The sequence below is a fragment of the Vidua macroura genome, chromosome 2 (genome assembly GCF_024509145.1).
Source record: "Vidua macroura isolate BioBank_ID:100142 chromosome 2, ASM2450914v1, whole genome shotgun sequence".
In the NCBI taxonomy this organism is placed as follows: Eukaryota; Metazoa; Chordata; class Aves; order Passeriformes; family Viduidae; genus Vidua; species Vidua macroura.
Genome location: NC_071572.1, coordinates 33,219,068 through 33,243,915, shown reverse-complemented (window position 1 = coordinate 33,243,915; position 24,848 = coordinate 33,219,068). Strand labels below are relative to the sequence as shown.

Sequence of the window (24,848 nt, the reverse complement as noted above, 5' to 3'; positions counted from 1 at the left end):
CAGGGCTGGGGTGAAGAGTGAGGGGGTTGAATTGCCTAACATAACATGCCCTGATTTTTGCACTGATGTCCTACATGAGCAAAATGAATGTAATTTGTAATGGAATCAAGAAAGATTTTAATGTGTGTTAATGTCTGTCAGGGAGTTGGGTGGGCTCTGGTGTGGTTTGGCAGCAAACCACAGGTTGGGGGGACACAGGCCCATTGTACACACATATAGAGTTAAATCCCTATGAGTTTACAATAAAGCCTTGTTCTAGTGTTTCAGGGAGCTGGAAAGCAGAAGTAGGGAACCCTGCTTGCTCAGATCCATTTCAGATGGTGTCACTCAGCACTAGGAGGGAAATGGGAACCAGAGAGTTGCAGGTGTCATGTGCTAATGAGTATGGATATGTGGCACACCTGCTGTTGTCAGCTGTGCTCTTGGCAGGACATGGGCACTTGGGGGTAGGAATTTTGGCTTTTCCTGGAATTAAAGGTAGGTATGAGTGACCAGATCGCTGCATTTGTGTAAGGCCTCGTGGAGGGCTCCTAATAGGAGTTACATGTTTAGGTAGCTGGTGTAGGCTTCCTGCTGTGGGTCAGGTTCTGACTTTGCTCATTGAGACCTCTGAGATGCTGCTTTATGCTTGATCTCTTCTGCTTAAGCTCTCCCAGGTGCTGTGTCCTCTTTATAAGTGCCTATTTCCTGAGCTGAAATAATGTGTTACTGTATGCAGTGTGGAACCAATTTTTTAGCCTTGCTGAACTTTAAACTTTTTGTCATATACAACACCAAGTCTGCTGACTTCTGGTGTGAAAAATCTTGTCCAGTTCTTTAGAGTATGGACAGGTGGCTGATATGTTGCCAGAAGTTTGATTTAATTTTTAAACTGATTTATAGACAATTACCTATTTTCTTGTATGATGCCCTGTTCTTGAGGTCATCAGGACCATTGCCTGCCATGATTTCTTAAATAGCTTTCTGTGTCAGGTCATGACAATTTCCTGTGTTCTTTATGAGGATGAAGAATCTCTGAACTCAGCAGGTAAGAAAAATTAAATGAATAGATAGATATATTGTTAAGCTTAAACAGCAAAATGTCTGCAAAACCAGAGAGTAACATCACCAGCTGAGACACAGTAGACGTCCAGTGGGAGAACCACAAGATTCCTGTTGAAGTTCTCAGGCTGCTGTGGAATGAAGCTCTTCAGTGTAATCCTGTGGGCTCCTGGAAAAGATTCTTTCATTGCCTTTGGATAAATACTTAAAAGCCCAAAGAAGAAAAATAAAAAGAAAGTGAAATTAGATGGAATTGAGAAAGTAGACCTGTGGCTGTCCTATAGCATAGTGCCTTGATCAAAGGCAAATCCAGTCTTCAGACAATTGCGTTAAGCTTGTTGCTACCATATTACCTGATACTTGTGTGGTTTAGGTAAAGGGTGCATAAATTGCCAGGAGCATGATACATTACTGTTGCAGATCATCCTAAAGATTGTTGACAGGCATGGGTTAAAATAAATTCCACCCAAGAAAGGATCTCAAACTGCTGTAAGTCTGGCGTGATAAAAACCACACCTAACTTCCAGAGGCTAGGTTATCAATTAGTGGCTTGATTAGGAATATGTAGATACATGGCTCTTTAGTTACACCTAGAAAGCCTGTGTTCAGTGTAGGAGGGATAATTGAGAATGGTGAATACAGTAGAGGGAGAAGTAGGTCGTGGAAACCTGCTGAACATCTTTAATCAAGTACTGTCATTGCACTCCTTAAGTTCCACTAAAGTGGAAAGAGCAGGGAGTTGTGGGGGCATTACAGAATCAAATCAGGCATCTGGAATGGTATTATGTGGGCTCACTTAACTTGGTTCCTATAGGCATTATCACATATTACATGAGACCATAGACATTCAGATGGTAAAAAGTGAGTGTCATGTAATTCCTACATCAAATAATAGAAAAAAACAACACAAATCTTGAATAGCTGTGTACCATCATCTACTTTTTTAATATGATCTTATGTATAGGAATGCTAATAAAAAGCAGATTGCCCCAGCAGTGGGGAAGCAGCTCCTTTGCCCACTCAGTTATTGAAATGGAGATAGCAAGATCTGGCATCAGCCAGTCCTTGTGACATGCTGTTGTTTCCTGGACAGGATGGTGCCAGTTGGCAGTCTTGCTTTTATACAAGGCAGCTGCTCCTGGCACCAGCTGGCTTTCAGCAAGTATGGGAGCCACAGTGGTGGTCTTGCTTGGGACAGACTGGCAGACTATGAAGTATTGCCCATGTGAGGGCAAGCTGCTGTTGATCAGATCTCATGGGGAGCGTTCGACTTTGCTGTCCTTGCTGCTCTGTTGTGGCCTGGTAACAGATGTCTCATGTAGGAGTGGTTGCATTAAGACAAGGTTGTTCTGAATTTGCACTTGCTCAGAACAAGGAAACAAAACTAATCTTGCTTTACAAAGGTGAGTAATTTACTTAATCAAGCTCCTTGTCCCAAGCAGAGTTTGCAGAAAAGGGCACAGGATGGATGGCACTCGAGACAGTCAGGTGTCAATTTAGAAACGGAAGCATCCAGCTCTGATTGTATTTTACACTTTTGCTTGAGCTGGGTTAAGAAGTTAGGCTGATAAGGAGCTGTGATGGTTGAAAGGAATCGAAATTAATTCATTTGGTATATGCACTCAAAATGTTCATGAGTATACACAGAGAAGAATAGCAGCCATGTCCTAGAAAATTAATTGTTTCATAGAAAAGACTATATTGCAGTACTAGGAAAAAAACATGGCTATGAAGATGTGTCTGTGATATGATGAAATGTTAATGATAACATTTTGCAACAATGCATAACTTCTCCACAAGCTGTGGAAGTTCTTGATAACATGGAAAGGGTGGAATAATTGGATTAGGTTATACTTGGAATAATGAAAACTGGTGGTCTAGGACCTTATCCCCACTCTTCACAGGCTTTCTTGTAGATGCTATTACAAAAAAGTTATTTAAAGAAACTTGAGGCAGTGCAAACTTTTTGGGGGAAAACCCAGCAACCAATAATTGAAGTAAAGCACTAGTTATTCTGTTCTCAGCACAAAAAACGTTAATAGCAGAGTTTCCCTTGAACAGCTGTTGAAAACAGAGACTTAGAAGTGCTTGCTATGACAACAGTGTGCAGTTTGATTATGATTTTACAGAAGGTTTTCAAGAGTAAATAAAATGTTGGATGCACGTTTAAGCAGGCAAATACAAGCAAATAGGCTTTGATGAAAAATTGTTTGGAAGTTCCCATGCTCTCAGGTGACTGTTCCCTACGTGGAGTAGTTTGTGGATTCCCTCTGCCATAAAATAGTGGCTGGAAGGAGCAATCTTGGCAAGCTTTCGTGAAAAAGAACGGGCAGTTTGATTTTGTGACGCAGTATCGAGTTCATTAGATGGAATCCTGAACTACTAAGTAAAGCTGAACTTCAATGGGAGAACACTGCATGGAAAAAGTAAGAAAACTTTAAAATGAGAAAGTACATATGTTTGATATCGTTTACAGAAAAGTTAAAGTGGGAGGCTGTCAAACAGCAACCTGCCTGGTTTTTATGGTTTTGATTTTAAAGAAATGTGGTTATTTCTGATACAAACACCGCAGGCATGAGCACCCTCTGCAGGATATTTAGAGGGGTTTCCCACGCGATCCCTTTTGATTTTTAAAGGTTAGGTTTTTCAGCCTTACGGCTGGCGTCTTTCCCTCGCCATGCTAGCAAAGTTGTGAAGTGGGAAGCCCCGCCACTGAGCTGTTACTGCCGGCCCCGGTGCCCCTGGGGCTGGATTTCTCTGCGGTGGTGCTGGGGCGGGCACCGGATGGCACTGTGCGGGGTTTGTACGAGTGGGCACGGCCGTCCTAGGCATAGATTTGTGTTCCGAGAGACAGATTGGCCGTGTACAGGGCACAGAAAATGTGGCTTTCATTAAAAGCAAAGGGCCAGTCCCGGACGCAGCTCCGCCGCCTGCGGTAGCTCCGGGACTACTCCCGGTTCCTCGGGAGGAGGAGGAGCCGGGGCCGGAGCCTGCCGGGGGCGGGAAGGGGCGGCAGGTTTGGGATGAGGCGGGAGGAGGAGGAGGAGCTGGGGCGGCAGGAAGGGTGTTTCCCTGCGCAACTCCCGGCTGAAGTGACTCAGACAGGAAACTCCCTGCCAGGCGCGGCCCAGGAGCGGAGCCGCCGGGCCGACGCGACCCTCGGCGGCCGGGCCGAGCGGAGCCCGCGGGCGGACAGACGGACGGGCTCCTCCCGCCGCCGGGCAGCGCCGCTCCCGGGAGCCGGCGGAGAGCGGGTGAGCTGCGCTTCCCAGGGCCCGCCTGGGCGTCTTCGCCCCCTTCCCCGAATTCGGGCGCTTCATCTGCGGGGCCGGGCGGCTCCGCGCCCCCGCCGCGCCCCTCTCGCTGGTAACCGTGAGCCCCGTACTCTTATTTGGGGTTGGTTCATCCCCCCCCTCGGTATCTGGTGCTCCCCGGAGCTGCCAGGTGCCGGCGGTGCCGCGGGGGTCCCGCTGCGCGGGCGGTGCCTGGGGCGCGGCGGGAAGGGCCGTGCGGAGCCGCGGGCAGGCGGCCGTGGCCTCAGGCGGGTTGGGTTCCTCAGCGGTGGTTACCCAAAAGCCTTTCTTGGTTTTTGTTTCTGGGAGTAATGTTTAGCTTGTTCTCTCTCGTGCGTGGCCCGTGTGTCTGCAGCACTCGAGTGGTCAGAGTTCTGCCTCCTAGGCTGTCTTGGAGTGGGCTGGATGGGGAAAAAATAAAAGTAAAAAGCTCTGTTCAGATTCATCTCCCTTTTCAGAGGAGGGAGGTGATCTGTAGTGTCTGTCTAAGGGCATGAAATAACTTCCTCATGAGGAACTTGAGAATTATCCAGCAAAAATAACTATGCTCTAATGACAGCAGCACTATAAGCTTGAAAATCCCCAGATGGATGGTCTGCCGCCCCATCCCTCCTCTCTAATGAGCAAAGGTGAAGATAGACGTACACTTTATCTTTCTGAGTATTCCTGTAGTTCATCAACATCTCTGCTAATTTTTTGCATGTCAGTAGGCTCTCATTGCTTTGAATTTTATTCCTGTGCTCTTTGATGGCAGGTTGAAGTAGCATTTAGACATGTAAATGGTTGGTTGTGCCAGGAAGGCTGTTGGGAGGAAGTTGTCTTTATGGGATGCAGTCAGTCTGCCTGAAGTGCTGGCTGGAGAGCGTGTATTGGAGGAGGAGGAAAGCTAGCTGGAGGAATTTCTTCTTAATTAGAAGGTCATACCAGCCTTTTCTGTAAACTGTGGGAAATTGAAAGCTTAGGCTAATGAGGACTCCAGTCCTTATTGCATTCCAGTTACTTATTTGGCATTACTTTATTATAATAAGCTTACTGAACATGTTCCTATGCAGTGTTGTGTGGTAGTGTTTTCTTCAAAATTGAATTTCTAATAATACTGTAGTGCAATTCAGCAGTATCTGAATTATATTTTTATTAATTGTATTTAAACTATTTTTTACTCAGAGAATGTCTGAGCTATGTGATAGAAAAAGCATTGCTGCTCCTTACTTAAGTTCTGATTCTTGACTTCATTTAAGTCCCACTTCTACTGCTAAAAAACTTTTTTTAAACTTTTGTAAACACAAAGTTTCTCCTGTTCTAGTGTAAATGACTCTTTAAGCTTTCCCAGGCATTTGGTCTGTGAAGTCTGGCTGTGTAGGCAGCCAGTTGTCTCTGTAGCTGCCAGGAGGGAGGAGGAGGATTTTGGAAGAAGTCTGTACAGCACTGGGAAGGCTTAACGCCAGTATCATCAAAGCTTGCTTGGTTTGCCCTCTAAAAAGTGTACATCAGTCTTTCTTTGTAGCAGCTTAGATTTTTTTTTTTTTTAATGGGGACTATGTACTTGATGGAATATCTCTAATGTACTTTGGTTTTCAGGTTGTCACAGCTTATTTATGTATTCTGAGAATAAACCTCTCTGAGTCTTAGGAAAACATTTAAATACTCCCACCCCCCAACATCCCTGCTTGAAAGACTTTGTTTTGTTTACAGGAATTGGGTTTGTCAGTTTCTTTTGAGGGTCCTGATATGGGGAGTGGAACAGTGTTTGAATGGAGTGGTATGCTCAGCTCTGCTAATTAAAAATTTATCCCGTAATAGATATCACAGTAGTGCTTTGTTTATTCATTCTGGGAGAGAATTTTCTTGGAAGGTGGCTTGTTCCCAAGGGTAGGTTTTAAAATCTTGCCATAAGTCTCTTGTCACAATAATCTGATTTTTATTTTCATGTTTGTTTCTCGAAGATTTCCAATATATTGAGGTTGAGGTGGAAAATTCAGAGTAGTTGGAATTGAGCTGCAAGTTTGGCACAAAAAGATGGAACAAAAAAATCCCCACAAAGCTTGTTTTTTGTGGGAACAGTTGTATTTAACCTCTGACCTGAAAGCTGCTAGAACTGCTTGCAATGCTATACAAGAGAAAATTAATTTTAATGTAATTTCCATGCCTATTTATGTGCATATCAAGTGGGTTTCATTTTACAGTTTTTGCCCTGTGTTCTCTGGGCAAGTTCTTCAAGTGGTTCCTTTGCTGTACCAACAAGTAAAGTAAACTTGAATGCTGGGCAGTAAGTTTTACCCTGCCGAGTCGGAAGTCAGCTGTGCGATTGACTTCATTTCTCGAAACAGTGACTGTGTGAGCTCCTGAATTTCCACTGTTTATACATTTTAAAATAACTGCAGCTACTATGGCAAGCCCCAACTTAATAAGCAATTATGCTTGAACCAAGGTAAGTGCTTGTTTACCTAGGGATGCTGCAGGAGCTTGGCACAGCCCAGGTGTGAGTGGCCAGTGAAATAGTTCAAGGTAGATCCATCCATGTGTGTGGGATTGTGATTCATTTGAACGGTCCTGAGTTTCCCTGTGAACGTGTTCTCAGGGATGAAGGCAAAGAGGGAGGAGTAAATGTAACAGATTTGTAAATTTTTGATCTGTAGAAAATATACCTTGTTACAAGTGGCCTCTGGCAGACTTTACTCTTGAAGGTCATCTTGTTACATTGTTATTTGTATAGAAAACAAATGAAAGCCACCTATCCTTGTCCTGGTTTTTATGCAGAACTGAGACAGTGAAATGAAAGAAGGACATTTCAACATTGTGAAATATAACTGTATACCTACAAAGACTTAAAAAGAGCTTGATAATGGTGCTTTATATTTAAAGCTACATGCATCAGTTCAGGATCTTCTTTACTGCACGTCTGCTCTTAGAAGCTGACGTTAGTAGGGCTCAGGGGCACACTTTGCTGTGTAGTACTGATAACAGAGTGCGTATTGATTTGCTTTGTTAAAACGTAATTCCATTAATCCACATCACTGCCTTTCTGGTGGTAAAAATAATGTATGATGCATTGATGAGACTTACTACAAGAAGACAGAGGTTGCAAAACAGCAGTTAATCTTTCTATCTCTTGGCACCAAAAATGTTATAAGATATTTTGGGTAGCTCCTTATCTCTCGTAAACAGACTGGCAAAAATCCTGAAGTTTGTTTTCTTCATAAGACTTGAAAGATTTTTCTCTGCATTAGTATGTACTGTTTACTGTCTGCCTCTGTTATGTCTATAAATATATGTGCACTCACAAATGTTTGTGAAGAAAATCTTCTATTCACACACTTCAATGTTTGGAGGGAAAAGTGGCTATCTTGGACTTAAACTGTAAAAAGCAGAGTTGTGGTAAATGTTGATATGGCACAAATAATCATCAGGCATTTGCCATCTCAGAAGAAACCCCCTTTCCCTCAGGCTGAGCATCAGCAGATATCAAGTGAATTATAGCTATGTAGCCTTTCTGCAGAAAGACCACCATTGTGGGAGAGGTGATTTAAGGTTGTGGGCAGCCAAGCTGAGCACAGATCTGGCTCGGGGTGTTGGAGAGGGAGCCCATCTCTCTAAGCCTTCCCAGCTGGGAGATGGTGGTGGTCCCTGCTCCTGAGGGGCAGCACTTGTGTCCTGTTGCTCTATCCCTTCCCCGCATTTTCTGTAGCTGTTTCATTCTGCCAGACCTCTGCTCCTGCTGGGAGGGACTCCAGCAGGGCATCAGTCTGATGGTGAGCTCAGGGAGGACTCTCAGGGTGGAAATCCCTTCACTGCTAAATTAGCTGCCTGCTAGGCACCCGCCGTGTGGAACTGAGCCAGGTGTGGTCTGCCGTAGATTTGCAGCCCTCTTAGTCAAGCTCTGAGGTCCCTGCTATACTCTTCTCAATGACTGCAGAGAAGTAAAAGTGAACATGGTAGTTCTTTGACTGGGTGGTTGTTCTGTGGTTCTCTGTGGGTGTGTTGCCAGGACAGGTGCTCTGGCCTGGGCAGAGCTTAAAGTGAGTGTCCTCCACAAGAGTGGATGTTCTACTTGTTAACTTTACTAAAGCTCTTCTTATTCAAGTAGTCAGGTAACACATATGGAATTGGCACTTCTGTTCTTGCTTTCATTAGAGGTAAATGCCAGGGCAGCAGGCTGTGGTGCCCTTCTTTTTCTGGTTTGTGAGTGCTCCCAGCTTACAAAATGGTTATTTGTGGGGTGAACTTGTATGATTTCTCTTTGCTTGAGCCATGTACTGTGAGATTTTCTCAGTTTAACAGTCAGTCTTTCAGCAAGCCTTTCACATGGCTGGTTTTTGCAGGTCTCTTTTCCAGCAGTGTTAGTCACGAGGTAATAGAGTGACAAGCAAACTTTTTAAAGCTAATAATTACTCATTTGGTGAAAAAAAATGCCATTACCCCTCCTCTCCCTCCACTGAAAGGCATCTTAAGAATTCAGGCAGTGTATAGACTTATGCTTACTAGATTACATTCTCTGCAAATGATTAGCAGGGTTGAGCCTCAGTAATGTTGTTATGAATTACTTTATTCTAAAGTAAAAAAAAAAAGGTGCTTTTGGTTTTAGAAACAAATAATTTAAATAAAAGATTTAAAAAACAGTACTGTGGTTTTATGTTAGGACATGAGTCTCAAGAGTTGACATGCTAAGTAGTGATTCCATGTGTGCAAATGACACAAGGTGCTTTTGGAGATGCTTGCTTTATACACTACACTTGTACAAGAGATTTGTTTCCAGGGTTTGGATAAAAATATATAAGTTCTGTACTTCACTTTAAAATACTTTAATTCTGATAGGGACGTGGACACTTTGTTGGCAGGAAATAAAAATGCTATTGACTTGAAGCTATTTATAGCCTTCTTTCAGTATAATTCTAATTATTTTAAGTGGTTTCAGTGATATAAAATCAATAAGGAGAGTACACTGAATTATAGATTCTGAGTATGAAGTTCAGGCAAACTGTCATGACACATGGCTCAAGATAGATGTGAATGCTTGTCAAGTGATAGCTGAAGTAATGCTTTGGATGAATTTTCACTGAAATGGTATATTTTCTTATATAAAATACTACAGATTATGAGCTCTTTCTGAGAAAAAAGAGAGCTTAAGAAACTAAAATTTATTTATTTTTGGTTTCTCTTCTACTCTGTCCTGTACTATTTCCTTAGATTTTTAAGAGAGCTGTTAAACCATTATTTACTTCTTGTCTGATTCACACTCTCCTCACAGAAACGCACATAATCGTAGATTTTTTTTACCAGCTTCTGAAGCCTGTTGGTTTTTTTTTAATTTTGTTTTCTTTTTAAATACCATAATTTTTCAAAATTGTGCATTATTATTGTACTGATTTAGATAATAAATAAAAGGCTACTTTTAAGCATGGATAGTACAAATTTGCCTAAAATATCTTCCAACTTATTTTTCAGATTAAGCTGTGTAATTTTTTTTAATTGAAGGTGGAGAATGTTGTACTGTTGATTTACCAAGTACCTACAGGTATAGAGAAAGAGTGTGAATGACAGCAGACAGCCTTTCTTTCAGAGTCATTTTTATTAAAGCCTTTTTTCAATTTTTAAACTCAAAATGAGGCAACACTGAAGCCAGAGCTTCAGCTGCAGGCTTGCATTGAAAAAGTCCACTGGGTATAATGAATGCCTGCAGTGTCATTGGGGAACATATGCTGTAAGATGGAGCTGGATGCAAAATGCAGAGGCACTGTGGAAGGGAGACCTGGGGGGCTGCCCCTGCCTGGACAGCTGCCCCCAGCAGTGGTGTGGCGGGTTTCCTTTCCACAGGCAGGGGTGTTGCCAAGCAGACTCCCCTGAGAAGCTGTAAGACTGACCCTGGAGCAACCATCTGTGTAACTGGGCTAAGGGAGAGAGTGCTGTCCTCCCCTCCCCTGAGAAAACAATGTTGTTTTCTTTATTTCTCTCCATTCTTGTGAAATGAAAGTACAGAACCCGCATACTTTATCAGGAACTGTAGTGATAGGACAAGGACTAATGGGTTCAAACTGAAAGAGATGAAATTTAGCTAAAAGATCTGGAAGAAATTCCTGACTGTGGGGGTGGTGAGTCACTGGAACAGGTTGCCCAGAGAGGCTGTGGGTGCCCCATCCCTGGAAGTGTTCAAGGCCAGGTTGGATGGGGCTTTGAGCGATTGGTCTAGTGGAAGGTGTTCCTGCCGATGGCATTGGGGACAAACTGTATGGTCTTTAAGGTCCCTTTCAACCAAAGGGACCTTTATTTGTACTCATTTATTTATGAGTCCAAATAAACAGTTTGTCTAAGGCTGAGGGGTTGTGTTGTTGCTAGATGGAAACCTGAAGACTCCAGACTCTTGTCTTTCTCTCAATCTTTGAGGCTTATCTCTTTTACCTGTGACATGACAGTCCTCCATCCACTGGGGTGCTCAGTTCCTCTGTCCCCAGCTCCTTTCAGCCCATATACACAGCTGTGCCCTTTTTGATTAAAGTCCCAGCACTCTGTATACACCAGACACAAAGGGCAGCTAGCAAAACCCATGCTGAGCAGGTGTGAGCAGTCTGTGATCGAAGACTTCATCCTGAGCCATGCCAGGCTAATTCCATGTGAACTTAATTTCCTTTCTGGGGTGGTTATTGCTTTTGCTGCTCCCTTTCTCATTCTTTGCAGAATGTTCACAGTGGGAGTGTTTACTAAAAAGTGAGAGAGCTTTTCACAACTGTAGTTGTAGTTTTCACATGCTGTAAGTGCTGTGTTTCAGTGCTTAGCTTCTGTGCTAAAATTCAATCTGGTCCAAAGCACTGCTGTGCAGCCTTGCTTCCTACTACCTGTGCAGCAGCAGGATCAGGAACAAGTACAGAAGAAATGCTTGTTGAGAACAGGAGAGAGCAGCATCAGCAGAATGCAAAAATGGCAGCAAACCGAGAAGATTAAAAATGGGTGTGGAGGAGTGAACTGGGTGAGAGGAAAAGAACTCAAAAAAGAGAAGGTGTGGGGGTTGGTCGGGAAGGTGAAATGGTGCAATTCAAAGGTGTAATACCAGAGAATATTAATAGGGTAAGGCAAGTAAGTGTAGCAAGAAAGATCTCAGCACACCTAACCTAGAATGAAACAATGCTTAAAACTTTAGCTTCATTTCAGTCTGTAGAGAGGTCAAGTATTGCAGAAGGGATTTCTGTACATTAGTTAGTTCACTCAGAACTCGGTTCTGTGAGAATTAATTAGTAAATCAGCACAAACCCTCTCAGCCATCTAGCCCCATCAACAGCAGATTTTTTCTATTTTGCATTTGTGTATCTTGGGCTTCAGACTTAGGTTCACAGATTAAGCAAATCAAACACCTCTGTGAATTCTTGTAGCACACTGCCATTGCAGAGGGGGGTTGCATGCTGCAGGACAAACTTCAGAGACAGGCCCTCTCTTCTTGTTCATCTAAGTGGGATACTTTTGGAGCAAATCTTAGAGGCTTAGGCTTCTCCCATGCCATCGTAATGGATTTATGAATAAAATAACTGGAATGAACAAATTAATTTTTTCATTTTTGAAATATGTGCGTCCTCCACTCGAGCTTCCTAGAGAGGGATAGCATTTCACCCTATATTTTAACTTTAGGAAGTTGTATCTCTCTTCGAAAGCTTTAAGATGTGGAATGATGCTGCAGATGCATGGTACTGGCCAGGCTGCCCTTTGAAATACCTCGTTGTTACTTGCTGCATCATCATCATCCACTGCAGATGCTGCTGCTGTAGAATTAGTATGTGCTCATCCATGTGCTCCTGCTGGCTGCTAACACAGCAGGAAAAGATAAATTCACTCTTGTGGTGCCTTGCTAGCAAAAATATAGTGACTCCAGCCAGGTGCTATGGTACAGGAGTGCTGAGGTTGCACTGTATTCTCTAGTTGTGGGAGTTTTCTTACTGATGCTGTAAAAAGGAGTAGTTAGTAGACATACACATGCTGGCAGGCTTCAGGAAAGGCAATTCTGGACTACCATCACTCACCAGTCTTGATCTAGGGTTCATTCAAAGAGCTGGAAACTCCCCCATTCCTAATCTGCTAGTAGAGTGCCAGACCTTCCTCTTATTGGAAAGTGCTTGAATTCATATTGAAAGAGAAGTTACTTGACAAACATAACTAATTGTTCTCCGAGTCCTGGTGGTTAGTGTGTCAGCAAGCCATTTCAGCTCCATGACAGCATCCTTAACAATGTTGTCCTGACCTTTATTATCCTGTGGGAGGAACAGTACTGACTCACTGAAGTGTGGCTTTTAGGTTGCATTAATGGTGCTTCTGTTGCTTACTGATACTGCCCAGAATTCAGTTTTCCAGGTGATGACTGGTGTATCACTGAGCACTTGAACCTTGCTTGCGCAGTCATAATACAGGCATTGCTTGTGTAAAGAGAGGGCAGGGATGGGGATTGCTTGCTGGGATGTTTCCCTGCAGGAGACAGAAGCTGGACAGGTGGCAGTGTGGATTGCATGAAAAATTCGCATGTGACTGAACACAAAGAGCTTTTAATTTAGGAAGCTGAGATTTTTCTAAAAAGAAAAAAAGAAAAAAAATTCCTCCCATGCTATTAGCCTCGTTTTCTTCCCCCAGTCTGTGCCTGCTTTTGGAAGCCTGCAGTTATTGTAAGCCACATCACCCTGTAGGAGTCTAATACTAAATTAATAATTTCTATTATATGGCCATTCTTCTGGGACTTGCTATGATGTTTGGATGGGATAATACAGTGCTGGAATTTTTTTCTCTTTTTCACATATTAAGCCTTTTTTAAAATTCCATTTGCAGATGTATTTTTGAAAGCTTAACAGTATGTCAAATCTGTTGCACAAAGGACTGTCAGCTGCTGTTTGCTTTCTTCTGTCTTTTACTTTAATCGGGCAGGCCAGTAAATGATGTGAAAAGCGTTTTGCTTTGCTCCTTCAGCTTATGCAAATCTGTTGCTTAGGAACGGAAAGGAGCTCCAGTCCCAAAAGGAACATCTTAGGCTGATCTGCATGGCAAAAAGGCAGATTGTCCTGTCCAGAGCACAGAAAAAGAGCATTCTAACAGAGAAAATCCGCCGTGTTGCTATTTTCTGAAGTGCTTTGGCTAGCAGGGTGTTAAAATGTTTTCTTCTCAGTCTGAATTTATAGGTAAGCAGTTGAATGGCTGAAGTGTTAGAAATTTAATTAAAATAGAACTAAAAGGGCGTTTTTGAGAGAGATCTTGGAGGTTTGAAATAAAAATTAATATTTTCGTAATTGCTGTGCTGTTCTTGGAAGAGAAAATCCATTCCTTTTGTTCTCTTTCCATTACAAGGGCCCTTTGTGATTGGAATCTCATGGTTTAAATTGAGCAGGAACATTACACAGAAAATTGAATCAAATTTTTGTAATAGAAAAATTATTTGATTTTTTTGCAGTGCAGTAGCATAGAAAAATGGCACAATGGGACAGAAGAAACCTGAAAATGTGTTGCTATAGGGATAAAACTTAACTTCTGCTGCTGTGTGACCAATTCTATTCTTGTGGGAATGTTGTCATTAGTTGCCATGGAGTTTACTGGGGTTGGTCCTGAAGACCCCAGTTCAGTAGGCCAGTCAATCATCTTTTTAAATATACTTTCATTTGAATTTCTTTCCTTCAGTGTGTGGACTGTGGAATATCTTTGCTTCTCTTTTGGTTTTTTTCTTTTTTTGTAAATAATATGCTTCTCTTCTCCCTCTTTAACTGCAGTACATACAATTTTCCTGATTTTCATCACAGAATTCTGTCTTTTTAAGTAGGTAAGCTTTGATTTATTTATGCAAAAGGCATTTAAAATGATTTATTAACATTTATATTAATATATAATCATTTATTTTAGGCAAAACCACTCATGTGGATACATATTTCAATTAATGGATTGCACGGCAATTTTAATCTTCAGTAGCCATGATACTATATTTTAATTTAAGATTCAAAGATTCTGCTTTTGCAGACTTGGGAAAGAAGAGACAGCATGTCAAAAGAAGTTGCTGTTTAAAGTGTAGACATACTTCCTCTTTGTCTTATTTTGAGCCTGGGAACATATACAAGCACTTGGAGATCAAATGCATCTATTTAAAAACAAATGTGTCCAGTGGACTGCAAAAAGGCATGGGGCATCCCCTCCCCAAAATCATTTTTCAGTCAAATAAAACACTATTTTCGTCTGCAAAGTCAGAAAATATTCAAAAATTTCTACAGTCCAGCAATTTTTTGTCATTGAAACTCCACCTTAATTAACTCACTCTTTGGCATGATGCCTCTCCATATTTTTAATGTGAAATAATTTTTTTTGCCTCTTTAAATTCCAGTCTTGGAGAGATTTTTGGGTTACTTAGAGAATGCTGTAACCAAAACCAATTCCCTTGATGTCCCAAAACACCTCTGCTTCCTTGGGTTGCATTCTCAAGCTTATATTTGCATGTGCTTTATTGCTCTTGGATTTGCATGTGTTTTATATGCTGGTGTCCAGGGCTTGCGCTGTACTGGGTGCAGCTGGAGGTTGGGTGTGCTGAGCACATCTGCTCATCCCACTCACAGGCCTCTGAATTTTCTGTGGTCACTTCTCCTGCCATGGGGAAAGAGAGAGAAACTGTGCTTGAGTGGGTCAGGCTTTGCTGATCCCAGCTCAGAGTGTGGTGCGAGGCCCCAGGCCGCCAGCTGCAGCCCAGAACTGCTGATCCAACCCTTTGTGACCAGGGGCCCCAAACTCTCCTCTCCAGGCTGGGAACTTGCCCTGCAGTTTGATGACTATAGGATGTGTTTTTCCTGGACTGTTTCAGGCTGTTAGAAGTGTAGCTATCTGCATTTTGAATCGATGCATGCTGCATTTAAACTCGGTTTTCTGTGAGCTTTTGGTTAAATAAAGTTAAAAGATATGGAGAATAACTTTTTTTTTTTTTTTTTTACCCAGAGGTGTATTTAAAATACTGGTATAGTGTATATCATGGTATCAAGAATGGTGAGATAAGATCAATGCTGATATTCCTCTGACTCTTCTCGCCCTGAGATTCAGCAGTAGCTCAAATCTTTGCACACTCAGCTCTTCCCATGTGCCTGGCCAGGTGCTGTCAGAGGTGCTGGGATGGATGTGTCTTTTGGGGTAAGGAGGGAGAGGGTCTGTCAAGAGACAGTAGCAGCAGTTGGGCTGCTCCGAAGAGTACAGGACTTCAGGAGAGGTTTGCTCTGCTATCACTGCAGAAAAAACTGCCTGTCAGCTGTGGGATTTAGATGTTAATTATTTTTGTTTATTTCAGGGAAGTTTAACGTTGTAACTCCAACTTCCATAAAGTAAAGCAAGAATTGCAATAGGCACAGTTGTGGTCACTGTCTGATCTTTCCAGTATGCAGCAATATCCCAGGAGATGTACTCTAAGGAGCTGATAGCAATAAACACCTGGAAATCCATTTCCAGATTGTTACCTGCTGCAACGCACTGTGTTTCAAGAGGGAAGCCTGCTGTGTTACTGCTCTGATGGTTGTGTGAGGATAAATCCTTAGAGATTTCAAAGTGAGGGTGCTTAGATGTCCTCAGGGTGTCAAACCTTTGAGTGAGTGATGCAAAGGAAAAAAGTGACTGTCAGCTGTGGGATTTAGATTTTAATTATTTTTGTTTATGTCAGGGAAGTTTAACATTGTTACTTCCATAAAGTAAAGCAAGAATTGTCTTAAAGTAAATGCCTCTGCTTGCTGTGTCTAAATCTTCTGAAGTTTGCTTTCACTGTTGCTTGATATTTTCTACCTTTATTTTTGTAGCTAAAGGACTGAATTGTACTGTTTATCAGTTTTCTGTGGGAATGTTCACTTGACAATCTTAGTGCAGGTGATAATGACAGTTTGCAAGTAATTTAAATGGCATATGTACTTGTATTCTTCAAGGACTTTCAATTCTTTCCCTGTGTATTTTCAAGATACGCAATATACCTTTTGGGTTTTTTGAAATGTTTACATGATACTAACCTCATCATTTCCCTGCCTTGTCTAACACAGCCATAACTTTGCATCTGATAACTTTTGTGGTGAAGGGCTTTATTTTTCACCAGTAACTAGTTATCATCAAACCTAGTTATTTGAAGTAGAACTTATATGTTGGGAATCAAAGTCTTTTTGAAACTCAGCTGGATAATTTAATAAGACCATTAGAGGACATTTCTGGGAAGTCTTGGCCATAGGCTAAAGAGGAACTGTGTGGTAATTTCTACATTTATAAGAAAATCTCAGTAAGGGTACTGTTATCTAAGTTCATTTGCCTTACCCACATTTACATAACTTGGTTGCTAACTACAAGTTATATCTGTTGGAGTCTATGCATTCCTACTGAACATGTATGAGAACTGTCTTGTATCATCAAGCATATTTTTCCTGTTTTAGCTATTAATAGGCTGAGTTCTGCTTAACTCTATCACTGAAAGAAAGCTTAAAAGCTTGTTACTTAACTCTCAGGTATTTGGAGGATTTTTTTTACCTCTAAGTTTGAGAACAGAATAGTTTCAGCAATCCTTTCTCTCTTTCTCTCACAGTGATTCTGAAATTAATGCTCTATTATTTGCTTTCTCAGTCCCTATCTTCTGTAGTTCTTACTATTTCTTCTGGTCAGTTTTCCTTTTTTTATTTTTTTTTTTTGTCCAAAATATTTTTCCCCATAATTTGCTCCTGTTCATATTTTCTTACAAATAATCTGAAGCTTCAGGAGGCCCAAAAGAGCATGGCTGAGAGATGCATGCTGGCTGTTTTCTGATATGCTTGGAATTAAGAATATAGACCTTCTGCAAAGACTTACAGACATTATTCTGTAAGGATGGAAATGTGGAAATGATATCTCTGCTAGGACTGACAATCATGTCCTCTAGATACCAAATCAGTTGTTGTTATCAGGGCACTGCTTACATGCAATTGCAGGGCTGAGAGCAATGGTGCAGAATTATGACATTTTAAAAAAGTTGCCAACTCTTTTTTTTTGTGAATATTTTCAATAATAATCCGGTTCTGAAGTTAAATCAAAATGTAAACAATGCTAGAGGAACTTCCTTTTTATGGCTTGATTTTTCACATGGACAAAATGTGAGAGACAGCTCAGTGCACTTCTCCACAGCACAAGCTGTTCTGAGCAGGTCAGGCCCGTGTGGTGCTCATCTCCTTCAGAAATGAAGAAAAACAGGATATCCTAGTTTAAGCTAGTCTGTGGCCTTTCGCTAACATACTAAAAAAACCCCCAAACCCTGGGATTGATATCTCTTGACCCTTGGACATGGTGGGACTTGGTACTCTGAGGCGGAAGATATTTTCAAACAGGGGTTTTCTTGCTTTGAAAACCAGAAAAAGGAGTTGAGAACTGGCATAGGCGTTGCTCTTCCCTGCTTAGAAAGCTGTGTGTGCTCATCAAACACCAACATTTAGCAAAACAGCTTGCTGGTGTATGTGATTCTCTCTCCTCAAGGGAGAATGTCAGACCATGAATGTTGAATGTTCACTATTAAGTTGTGTACAACCATGAAAACATGTTCTTGTTCATGCATTTTTACTTTAGTGCTTTAAGGATGGGTCATAATCCAAAGATAAGAAAAATATTACTTCAGAAGTAATGCTTACATGTCTTCTGCCCAAGAAAAGCTGTCCTGGGAAGACTTATGTGGGTACAGAACTGAAAATACAGCTTTGTAGGAATTTAGAACAAAAAAATTCTCAGTTTGGGTGAATGTCCTCATATAACTATAATGATGAATATGACTACAGTATTTTAGTCTGTTCTCATTTACGTAAACTCCTAATCAAACTTTTTTTTAGTAGGTCTTTGAAGTTCTGTGCCATAAAGGAATCTGTTAAAATATTAGCTCTCCTGCCCAGTAATTTCATCTGTTAAAAACTCATGACTATTAAAGAGGCAAAGCTATCCAAGTTTGTGTCTTGGGAAATTTAGCTTTTCTTAAATTAATTTTTCTGGAAAAAAAAAAAGTCTGGTTTTGCCAGCCCTTCATCATTGTACATGAGAAACAGCTGTTGTCTTTTGGAGCTTGTTTATCAACATAGATAAAGAAGGGGAGAAAACCCCTGAGCCAGTTCCAGCTGTCACCCTGATGTTGCTGTTGTCAAAACTCCTCTGCTCACTTCTGGAGGGGCCGGGGGGGGAAATGTGAATCATGCCCTTGCAACATTTGCAAATGTGTCAAAGCTGGGCAGGAAGGAGCTGCTTCCTCTTTCATGTCTTGCTAGATACTGGAGTGCAAAGGCTGGGGAACGGGGACATTGAACTTGGCCAACGGAGCACCAGGCGTGTGGATACCTTTGGCAAAATCGCAAAGCGGAGCTGTCAGCGAGCAACCTCAGAACCAGAAGACATTTACAGCTGTCTGTGCTCAATGGCTTTTGTTTTCCTGCATTGAAGAATGCTGATCTTTGGGAAATCATGCTGAAGGACTTCAAAATATGTTCCTTCCCATATTTTTTTTCACAACCCAGAGGGCAGCAGGAAGCTTTTGTTTCTTACTTGTGCCTCTGGCCTGTTAGTGGGGGTTTCCCAAAACTGTGCTATTAAATAGATGGCTGTAAGTCAGCTGGGATTTTGGGTTCTATTATTAAATTGTTTTCTAAGTATTAAAACCAAATCCACAGATAGTCTAATGTCCTATAGTCTGAACATAGCTGATGCTGGAGGAATACTGTGCAGCTGTAAATATTGAGGCCAAAAGCATGCAGGTGTGCTTTCAGAATTGAGATGTATGGGCCACATCTTCAGAGTATTCACTTCTAGTCCTGAGGAGGTACAAGTCAGGAACTTGGATTTTGTTAATATCTGGCTCTGTTCAGCAGGAGGGGCCCAAGTCATTGGTGGACCATGTTTTAGGAGAAGGAAGATGTGGGAATGGGGAGAGGGTGATGATACTTACCTTGCATGCAGTGACACCTCCCCTTTACATAGATGCAGTAGTTTTTGAGTAGAGCGGCTGGCCATTCCTCACTTATGGGTTTTAGAACAATTTTTGTAGTGCTGTCTTGGAGCCAATGCTTTGTGGCCATTTGCCTGTCCAGTGGGGGAGAGGGCTATGGGCCCATTGATCCCACCCTGTTACATCCCAGAGCATCTGCACACTGGGTGTTTCTACTTTGACAGGGAGGCAAGAGGAAGTTCTAAGTTGGAAGGAGCCTCTCAGTTAATGTTTTCTTTTATAGCTAAAGCTTGATTTCTAGATACTCAGACTCATCTATAAAGTGCCTATAGATAGAGACTCATCTGTAGATGTTCTGATTACTTGGCAGCTCAGTTTTCTCTAGGGTAAAACTATTCAGTCTGACCTCCTCACAGAACTTTTGCCCAGCCATGGAAGTTTTTTGGCATATGTTGATTTATTGAAGGGAGGACACCATGTTCTTTGCCGGTCTCTAATTTGAGAATAATTGTGGCTCTTGTGTTGGAGCTTGATCTGGGTGTAGGCAGGTGTTGGTCAAACATCCTGGCACAGGTTTGCCAGTCAGCACTCCTGTCAGTCCAGTCCTTAATCCCTTTTTTGGCAAGGATCACAAATTGCACAATATGATCACTGGTTTATTTATTTATTTATTTAACAAAAACTGATATGCTCAGGCTGGGAACAAGGTTTGGGCTGGGCATTCAAGAAGAAACAAACCTATGAATCTTTCTGTTGGTTATTGTTTGTAAAGTTGTTGGCAAGCTCTCTCTCTCCATATGTGGTATATTAGCTTTGCAGTCATGGCTTGATACACAGGGTTGGTCTCTGAAGATAGACAGGTAATCACTCCTGCTTGCTTTCTCTCCTTAGGTTTGGATTTTGGTTCTGTTTTTTTTTTTGTCAGCTGAGCCCTTCTTTGGAGGTAAAGCTGCAGTTTCTGTGGATCTTTCTCCAGGAATCTATAATTAGGCAAGAGAAAGTGAGGAGGTGTTTCTGCCAGGCTAATAAAAGTGCAGTGAGTGGTGGGATCACCAGCCCATACCAGCTGTCTTGCAGTGAGTTTTTGTCAGAGCTGCATTGGGATCTGCTTGTACCCTCCCTATATGTGGGGATGAAACACCTCCATAGGGGTGTCACATGCCAAGCAGGGTCCTGTTCCTCTGGGATGTGGGTGCTCAATGTTCCTTTCCTCCTGGTTAGAGCTGAGGGCAGTACTCAGCTGCTCCTTGCACCATAGATGTATGGTTTTTCTCTGGTAAATGAGGGAAAATAACTTGCAAAAAAATGAGACATCCTGATTAGAGGTATTACCTTAAAAATCAATTTTTTTTTCACTCCATTGAGGAGAATGCATAAATCATTATATGAAAGTGGATGACTGAGTTGTTCCATCCTATGTTTTCTTCCTAAATTTTCACAACGTCACAGAATGGGTAAGTTTGGAAAGGTCTACAGGAGCTCACCTGGTCCAACCTCCCTGCTGAAGCAGAGTCATCCTGGAGCACATGGCACAGGATTGCAGCCAGACAGTTCTTGAAAAGTTCCAGTGAAGGAGACTCTACAGTTTCTCTGGGCAATCTGTTCCAGTGATTGGTCACTGGTCACAGATGGCCCAGATTTCTTCCCATTGCTCTTCTTAGTTCAGAACCCCAGGCGCAACAACAGTCCAAGGTTTATAAAGATTGCCTGGGCCTGAGGAGTCTATCATCAGCTACCTAAAACAGAACTGGATGTCCTAGGGCATGAAACACTGGAGACTGCTGGCCTCTGTTGACAGCCTGGTCTCCTGAAGATGATGTGGTTGTAGAAGCTGTAGTGCATAAAGTTTTGAAAGTACATTGGCTCAAAACTGAGCTTTAGAATCATCATTTCCTCTATTTTTGATGTATTTCTGGTGTCCAGCAGTGGGGGAGGAGAAACATTTCTTGAGTCCTAAAAGTAAGGGCAGGGATGTTAGTCTGAAAAGTTTAAATAGAACTTGTGTTTGAAAATAAACTGGGTTTCTGTTTGACTGTTGCCCTTCTGTTTTGGTTGAAGGGAAACTTCCCATTTCCCACAATATAAATCTTTGCCTGCTCTTCGTTGTTACTCATTTGTTTGCCATAGTATATATAGTAACACATATAAAGTTATATCTGTGTGTATACATCTACATATCTACATTTATGTATGTATTTTCTAACCAGGTGCAAAATGACTGCTCAAGTAACTCTGGAGGATGCCTTGTCCAATGTGGATCTCTTGGAGGAATTACCACTGCCGGATCAGCAACCGTGTATTGAGCCCCCACCATCATCTCTCCTCTACCAGGTATTTTCTCATTATAGGAAAAGGTTTTTCCATTTCCCAGTGCTGTTAAGAAAGAGTATGTTTTGCCCAAAACCAATTTGTGTTTATATTGGCAATATATATAAAAATTCTTTTCATAGAACTGTAGAATGGTTTGAGTTGGAAGGGATTTTAAAGATCATTTAGTCCAGCCCCTCTGTCATGGGCAGGGACACCTTCCACTAGAGCAGGTTGCTCAAAGCCCCAGCCAGCCTGGCCTTGAAGACTTCCAAAGATGAGTCAGCCACAACTTCTTTGAGCAACCTGTTCCAGTGCCTCACTACCCTCATAGTCAATAATTTCTTGCTAATACCTAATCGAAACCTACTCTTAGTTTGAATCCATTCCCATTTGTCCCCTATGCAAAGTTCTTCTCTAGCTCTCTTGCAGGACCCCTTTAGGTCCTGGATGTTGCCATAAGGTCTTTCAGAGCCTTCTCTTTTCCAGGCTGAAAAATGCCAGGTTCTCAGTTTTCCTTCAGAGGAGACATGCTGCTACAGAAGACTTAATTCCATGTTTTCCTTTCTCTGCAGCCAAACTTCAACACTAATTTTGAAGACAGAAATGCATTTGTCACTGGTATTGCAAGATACATTGAGCAAGCTACTGTCCATTCTAGCATGGTAAGTAGATGTTCTGATACACACTTCTGTATTACATAGAACAGAAGGAGAGGAATGTGTCTTTTTGCAGTTCATTAAAAGAATTATGGTCACAGAAAACAGGTTACCTACTCCCTACTTCCAGGAGGAGGTAAGATGAAAAAGTGTGTGGCTTTTCTTTTTTTTTCAAGCGCACTTCTTAAAATTTTTTTAATTGCCTTTCCTCTTGAGCAACTAATATTGTTCCCTTCTTTCATGGCATTCTTGGAAAATTAGGAATACTACATCTTACAATTCTAGAGTCCCGTTCACAAATGGTGGAATGGGCAGATAAAGCACCTGGTTACATGCTACTGAAAATTATGTATGTTTACATCAATCTACTTTTAAAATGATATTACTCCTTTACCTGTTTTGATTATTTGGATATTGGTATACCTCTCCTTTGCCAGGTAAAAAGTTGCTCTGCATGTGCTGACTCTTTCATCCTTGAACATTCCACCTGGGGTCCCTGAATTTAAAAAGAAGAATAAATCCCATCACCCTCCCCCATCCCAAGATCAGCATTTCTATTTATACTTATGGATCACAGTGTCAGTAGTTTTGGGAAGAAAGAGCAACACATAAACTAGTCTGATCGGGGGAGATAATAATTGATGATGTATCATTCAGCATGCCATACATGTGTGTTTGTATATATACATTGTGATAAGAGAAATAGGTTCATTTGGACAAGAGTTTGGAATTCACAGAAGACACATGGATATAATCCTTTTGTATTACAATTATATTTATATTGAGTGTCTTCCCTACAGAACGAAATGCTAGAAGAAGGCCAGGAATATGCAATCATGTTATACACATGGAGGAGCTGTTCAAGAGCCATTCCCCAGGTAATGGATGAAAACTCTACTGTCATGCAATGTGCAAACTTCTGTCTTGTTTTAGGGTGGAATTACATAGACAGATTTGTCAGTGAGATCCAAAGTGGAGTCTGCTTTGGTTCCTGAATTGTTAAGCCGGGTATGCCATAGAACAGTGTCTTTTAGCACTTGGGGACCAGTTGGACTTTATTTTTTTTATAAGGCATCTATAGAAATACCTCATGGGGTTTGTGTCAGTCTTACTTTTTGGATCAAGAGCAGTGTAGGGGTACTGTATTTTAAAAGGAAAACATTTGATTGATCTGCTTGAGGTAAACATTTCAGTCAAGAGAATGGACTCTTCCCACACCCCAGTTTAATTCTTAAATTCAAAACAGGTAACATAGCATGTAATGATTAACATTCAGGTTAAACATGATGTTTCTAGACACTGCTACTCCAAGGTAGTACACAGTGCATTCTTGATCTGTATACAAAAAAAAAAAAAAACCCCTGCTGTGAATAGGGCACAAGTCAGCTTCTAGTGTCTGGGAGTGGCTGTACAGGAGTGGGGTGGGAAGAATATTAAGAGGCACCAGAAAACTGAACAGAATTACTACCATGAGTTGACTCCTTCCTTTTTTTACAGATTTGTAATGCAATTATTTTTATACTGAAATGCAAGGAAGGTTTATCCTGTCGTTTAAATATTTAGAGTGGAAGTCAGGTAATCTGTTTTAATTTATAGTCCTGGCCCTATTTTAGTGCATGATTTTGAGCAAGTGGCTTAATGTGGAAAGGTTACACCCTATACACCCTACAGAGGTATTTGACAACTAAATTACTTGCTGTAAGGTAGAAGGAACATCTGAGACTGTTTTGGGGTTTTTTTACACACAATTCAGCTTAGAAGATTAGCATAAGATTACCAAACTTGGAAATTTTTGTCTTTAAGTTTGTCTCTTTAGGACGATACTGCATTTGCTCAGGATCTTAGTTGCTGGAGGCTTTATCGGGGAAAATTCCAAGTATAACAACCTCTTTAATTATCCACAGGTCAAGTGCAATGAGCAGCCTAACAGAGTAGAAATTTATGAGAAAACTGTGGAAGTTCTGGAGCCAGAAGTCACAAAACTGATGAATTTTATGTATTTTCAGGTAAAAGGAATTTTTAAAACAAAATTTGTCAGTAGGCTTGTAATTTTATATTCCTGCTTTGTATACTTCATATTGTGTGCTCAGGTACTGAACCTAGTCATTATATGTTAGAAAAAACACACCATATTCTCTCACAGAAGGGCAGAATTTTTAATGCCTGTCTCAAAAACTTGAGTCAATCTCCGTTAAGACTTTCAGCGTAAAATCAAATGTAATTGTGTATAGTCCCTATGCAGCACATGGGGACAGAGATCTGTCACTTTAGGAAGAAAGGAAATAGAAATATAATGTGTTTCACATGTATAATAAAAACATTTCAGCACAGAAACCATTTGCTGGGGACTGAGGGACCCACAAGTCTGGACAGCAGAGCAGCAGGTGCAACATTGCTATGGGGATTCATAATTGAGGCAAGCTAACCCAGTTGTTGTGACCTGCCAGCCACCCGAGCTGGAGAATAGCAGTCTGTCTTGCCTTCTCCTGCCTCCTGGCAGCTTGCCATCTATTTCAATGGACTGAGGATGTTTCCAGGCATTATTCAGAGATGGAGCAGCTAGAGCCTGTGAGGCCCAGAGCACACAGGAAGGAGGAGATTGTTGGACTCAGTAAGACCCCTGGCTGGGGAACACAAGAGGAAATTTTACAT

The 24,848-nt window shown here is 41.5% G+C and overlaps 1 protein-coding gene across 2 annotated transcripts in view; it reads left to right on the top strand.

Moving 5' to 3' along the window:
- Positions 1 to 4,183: 4,183 nt before the first annotated feature.
- The window catches only part of CYFIP1 (cytoplasmic FMR1 interacting protein 1), a 75,045-nt gene continuing 54,380 nt past the window's right edge, over positions 4,184 to 24,848 (top strand). The window contains exons 1-5 of one of the 2 annotated variants that reach the window (XM_053972025.1): positions 4,184 to 4,295; positions 21,438 to 21,561; positions 22,113 to 22,202; positions 22,997 to 23,074; positions 24,101 to 24,202. In XM_053972025.1, coding sequence (XP_053828000.1) covers positions 21,445 to 21,561; positions 22,113 to 22,202; positions 22,997 to 23,074; positions 24,101 to 24,202 — 387 coding nt within the window. In that variant the 5' untranslated portion in view covers positions 4,184 to 4,295; positions 21,438 to 21,444. The remainder of the gene's footprint in view (positions 4,296 to 21,437; positions 21,562 to 22,112; positions 22,203 to 22,996; positions 23,075 to 24,100; positions 24,203 to 24,848) is intronic. The other variant, XM_053972024.1, reaches the window with a different exon arrangement.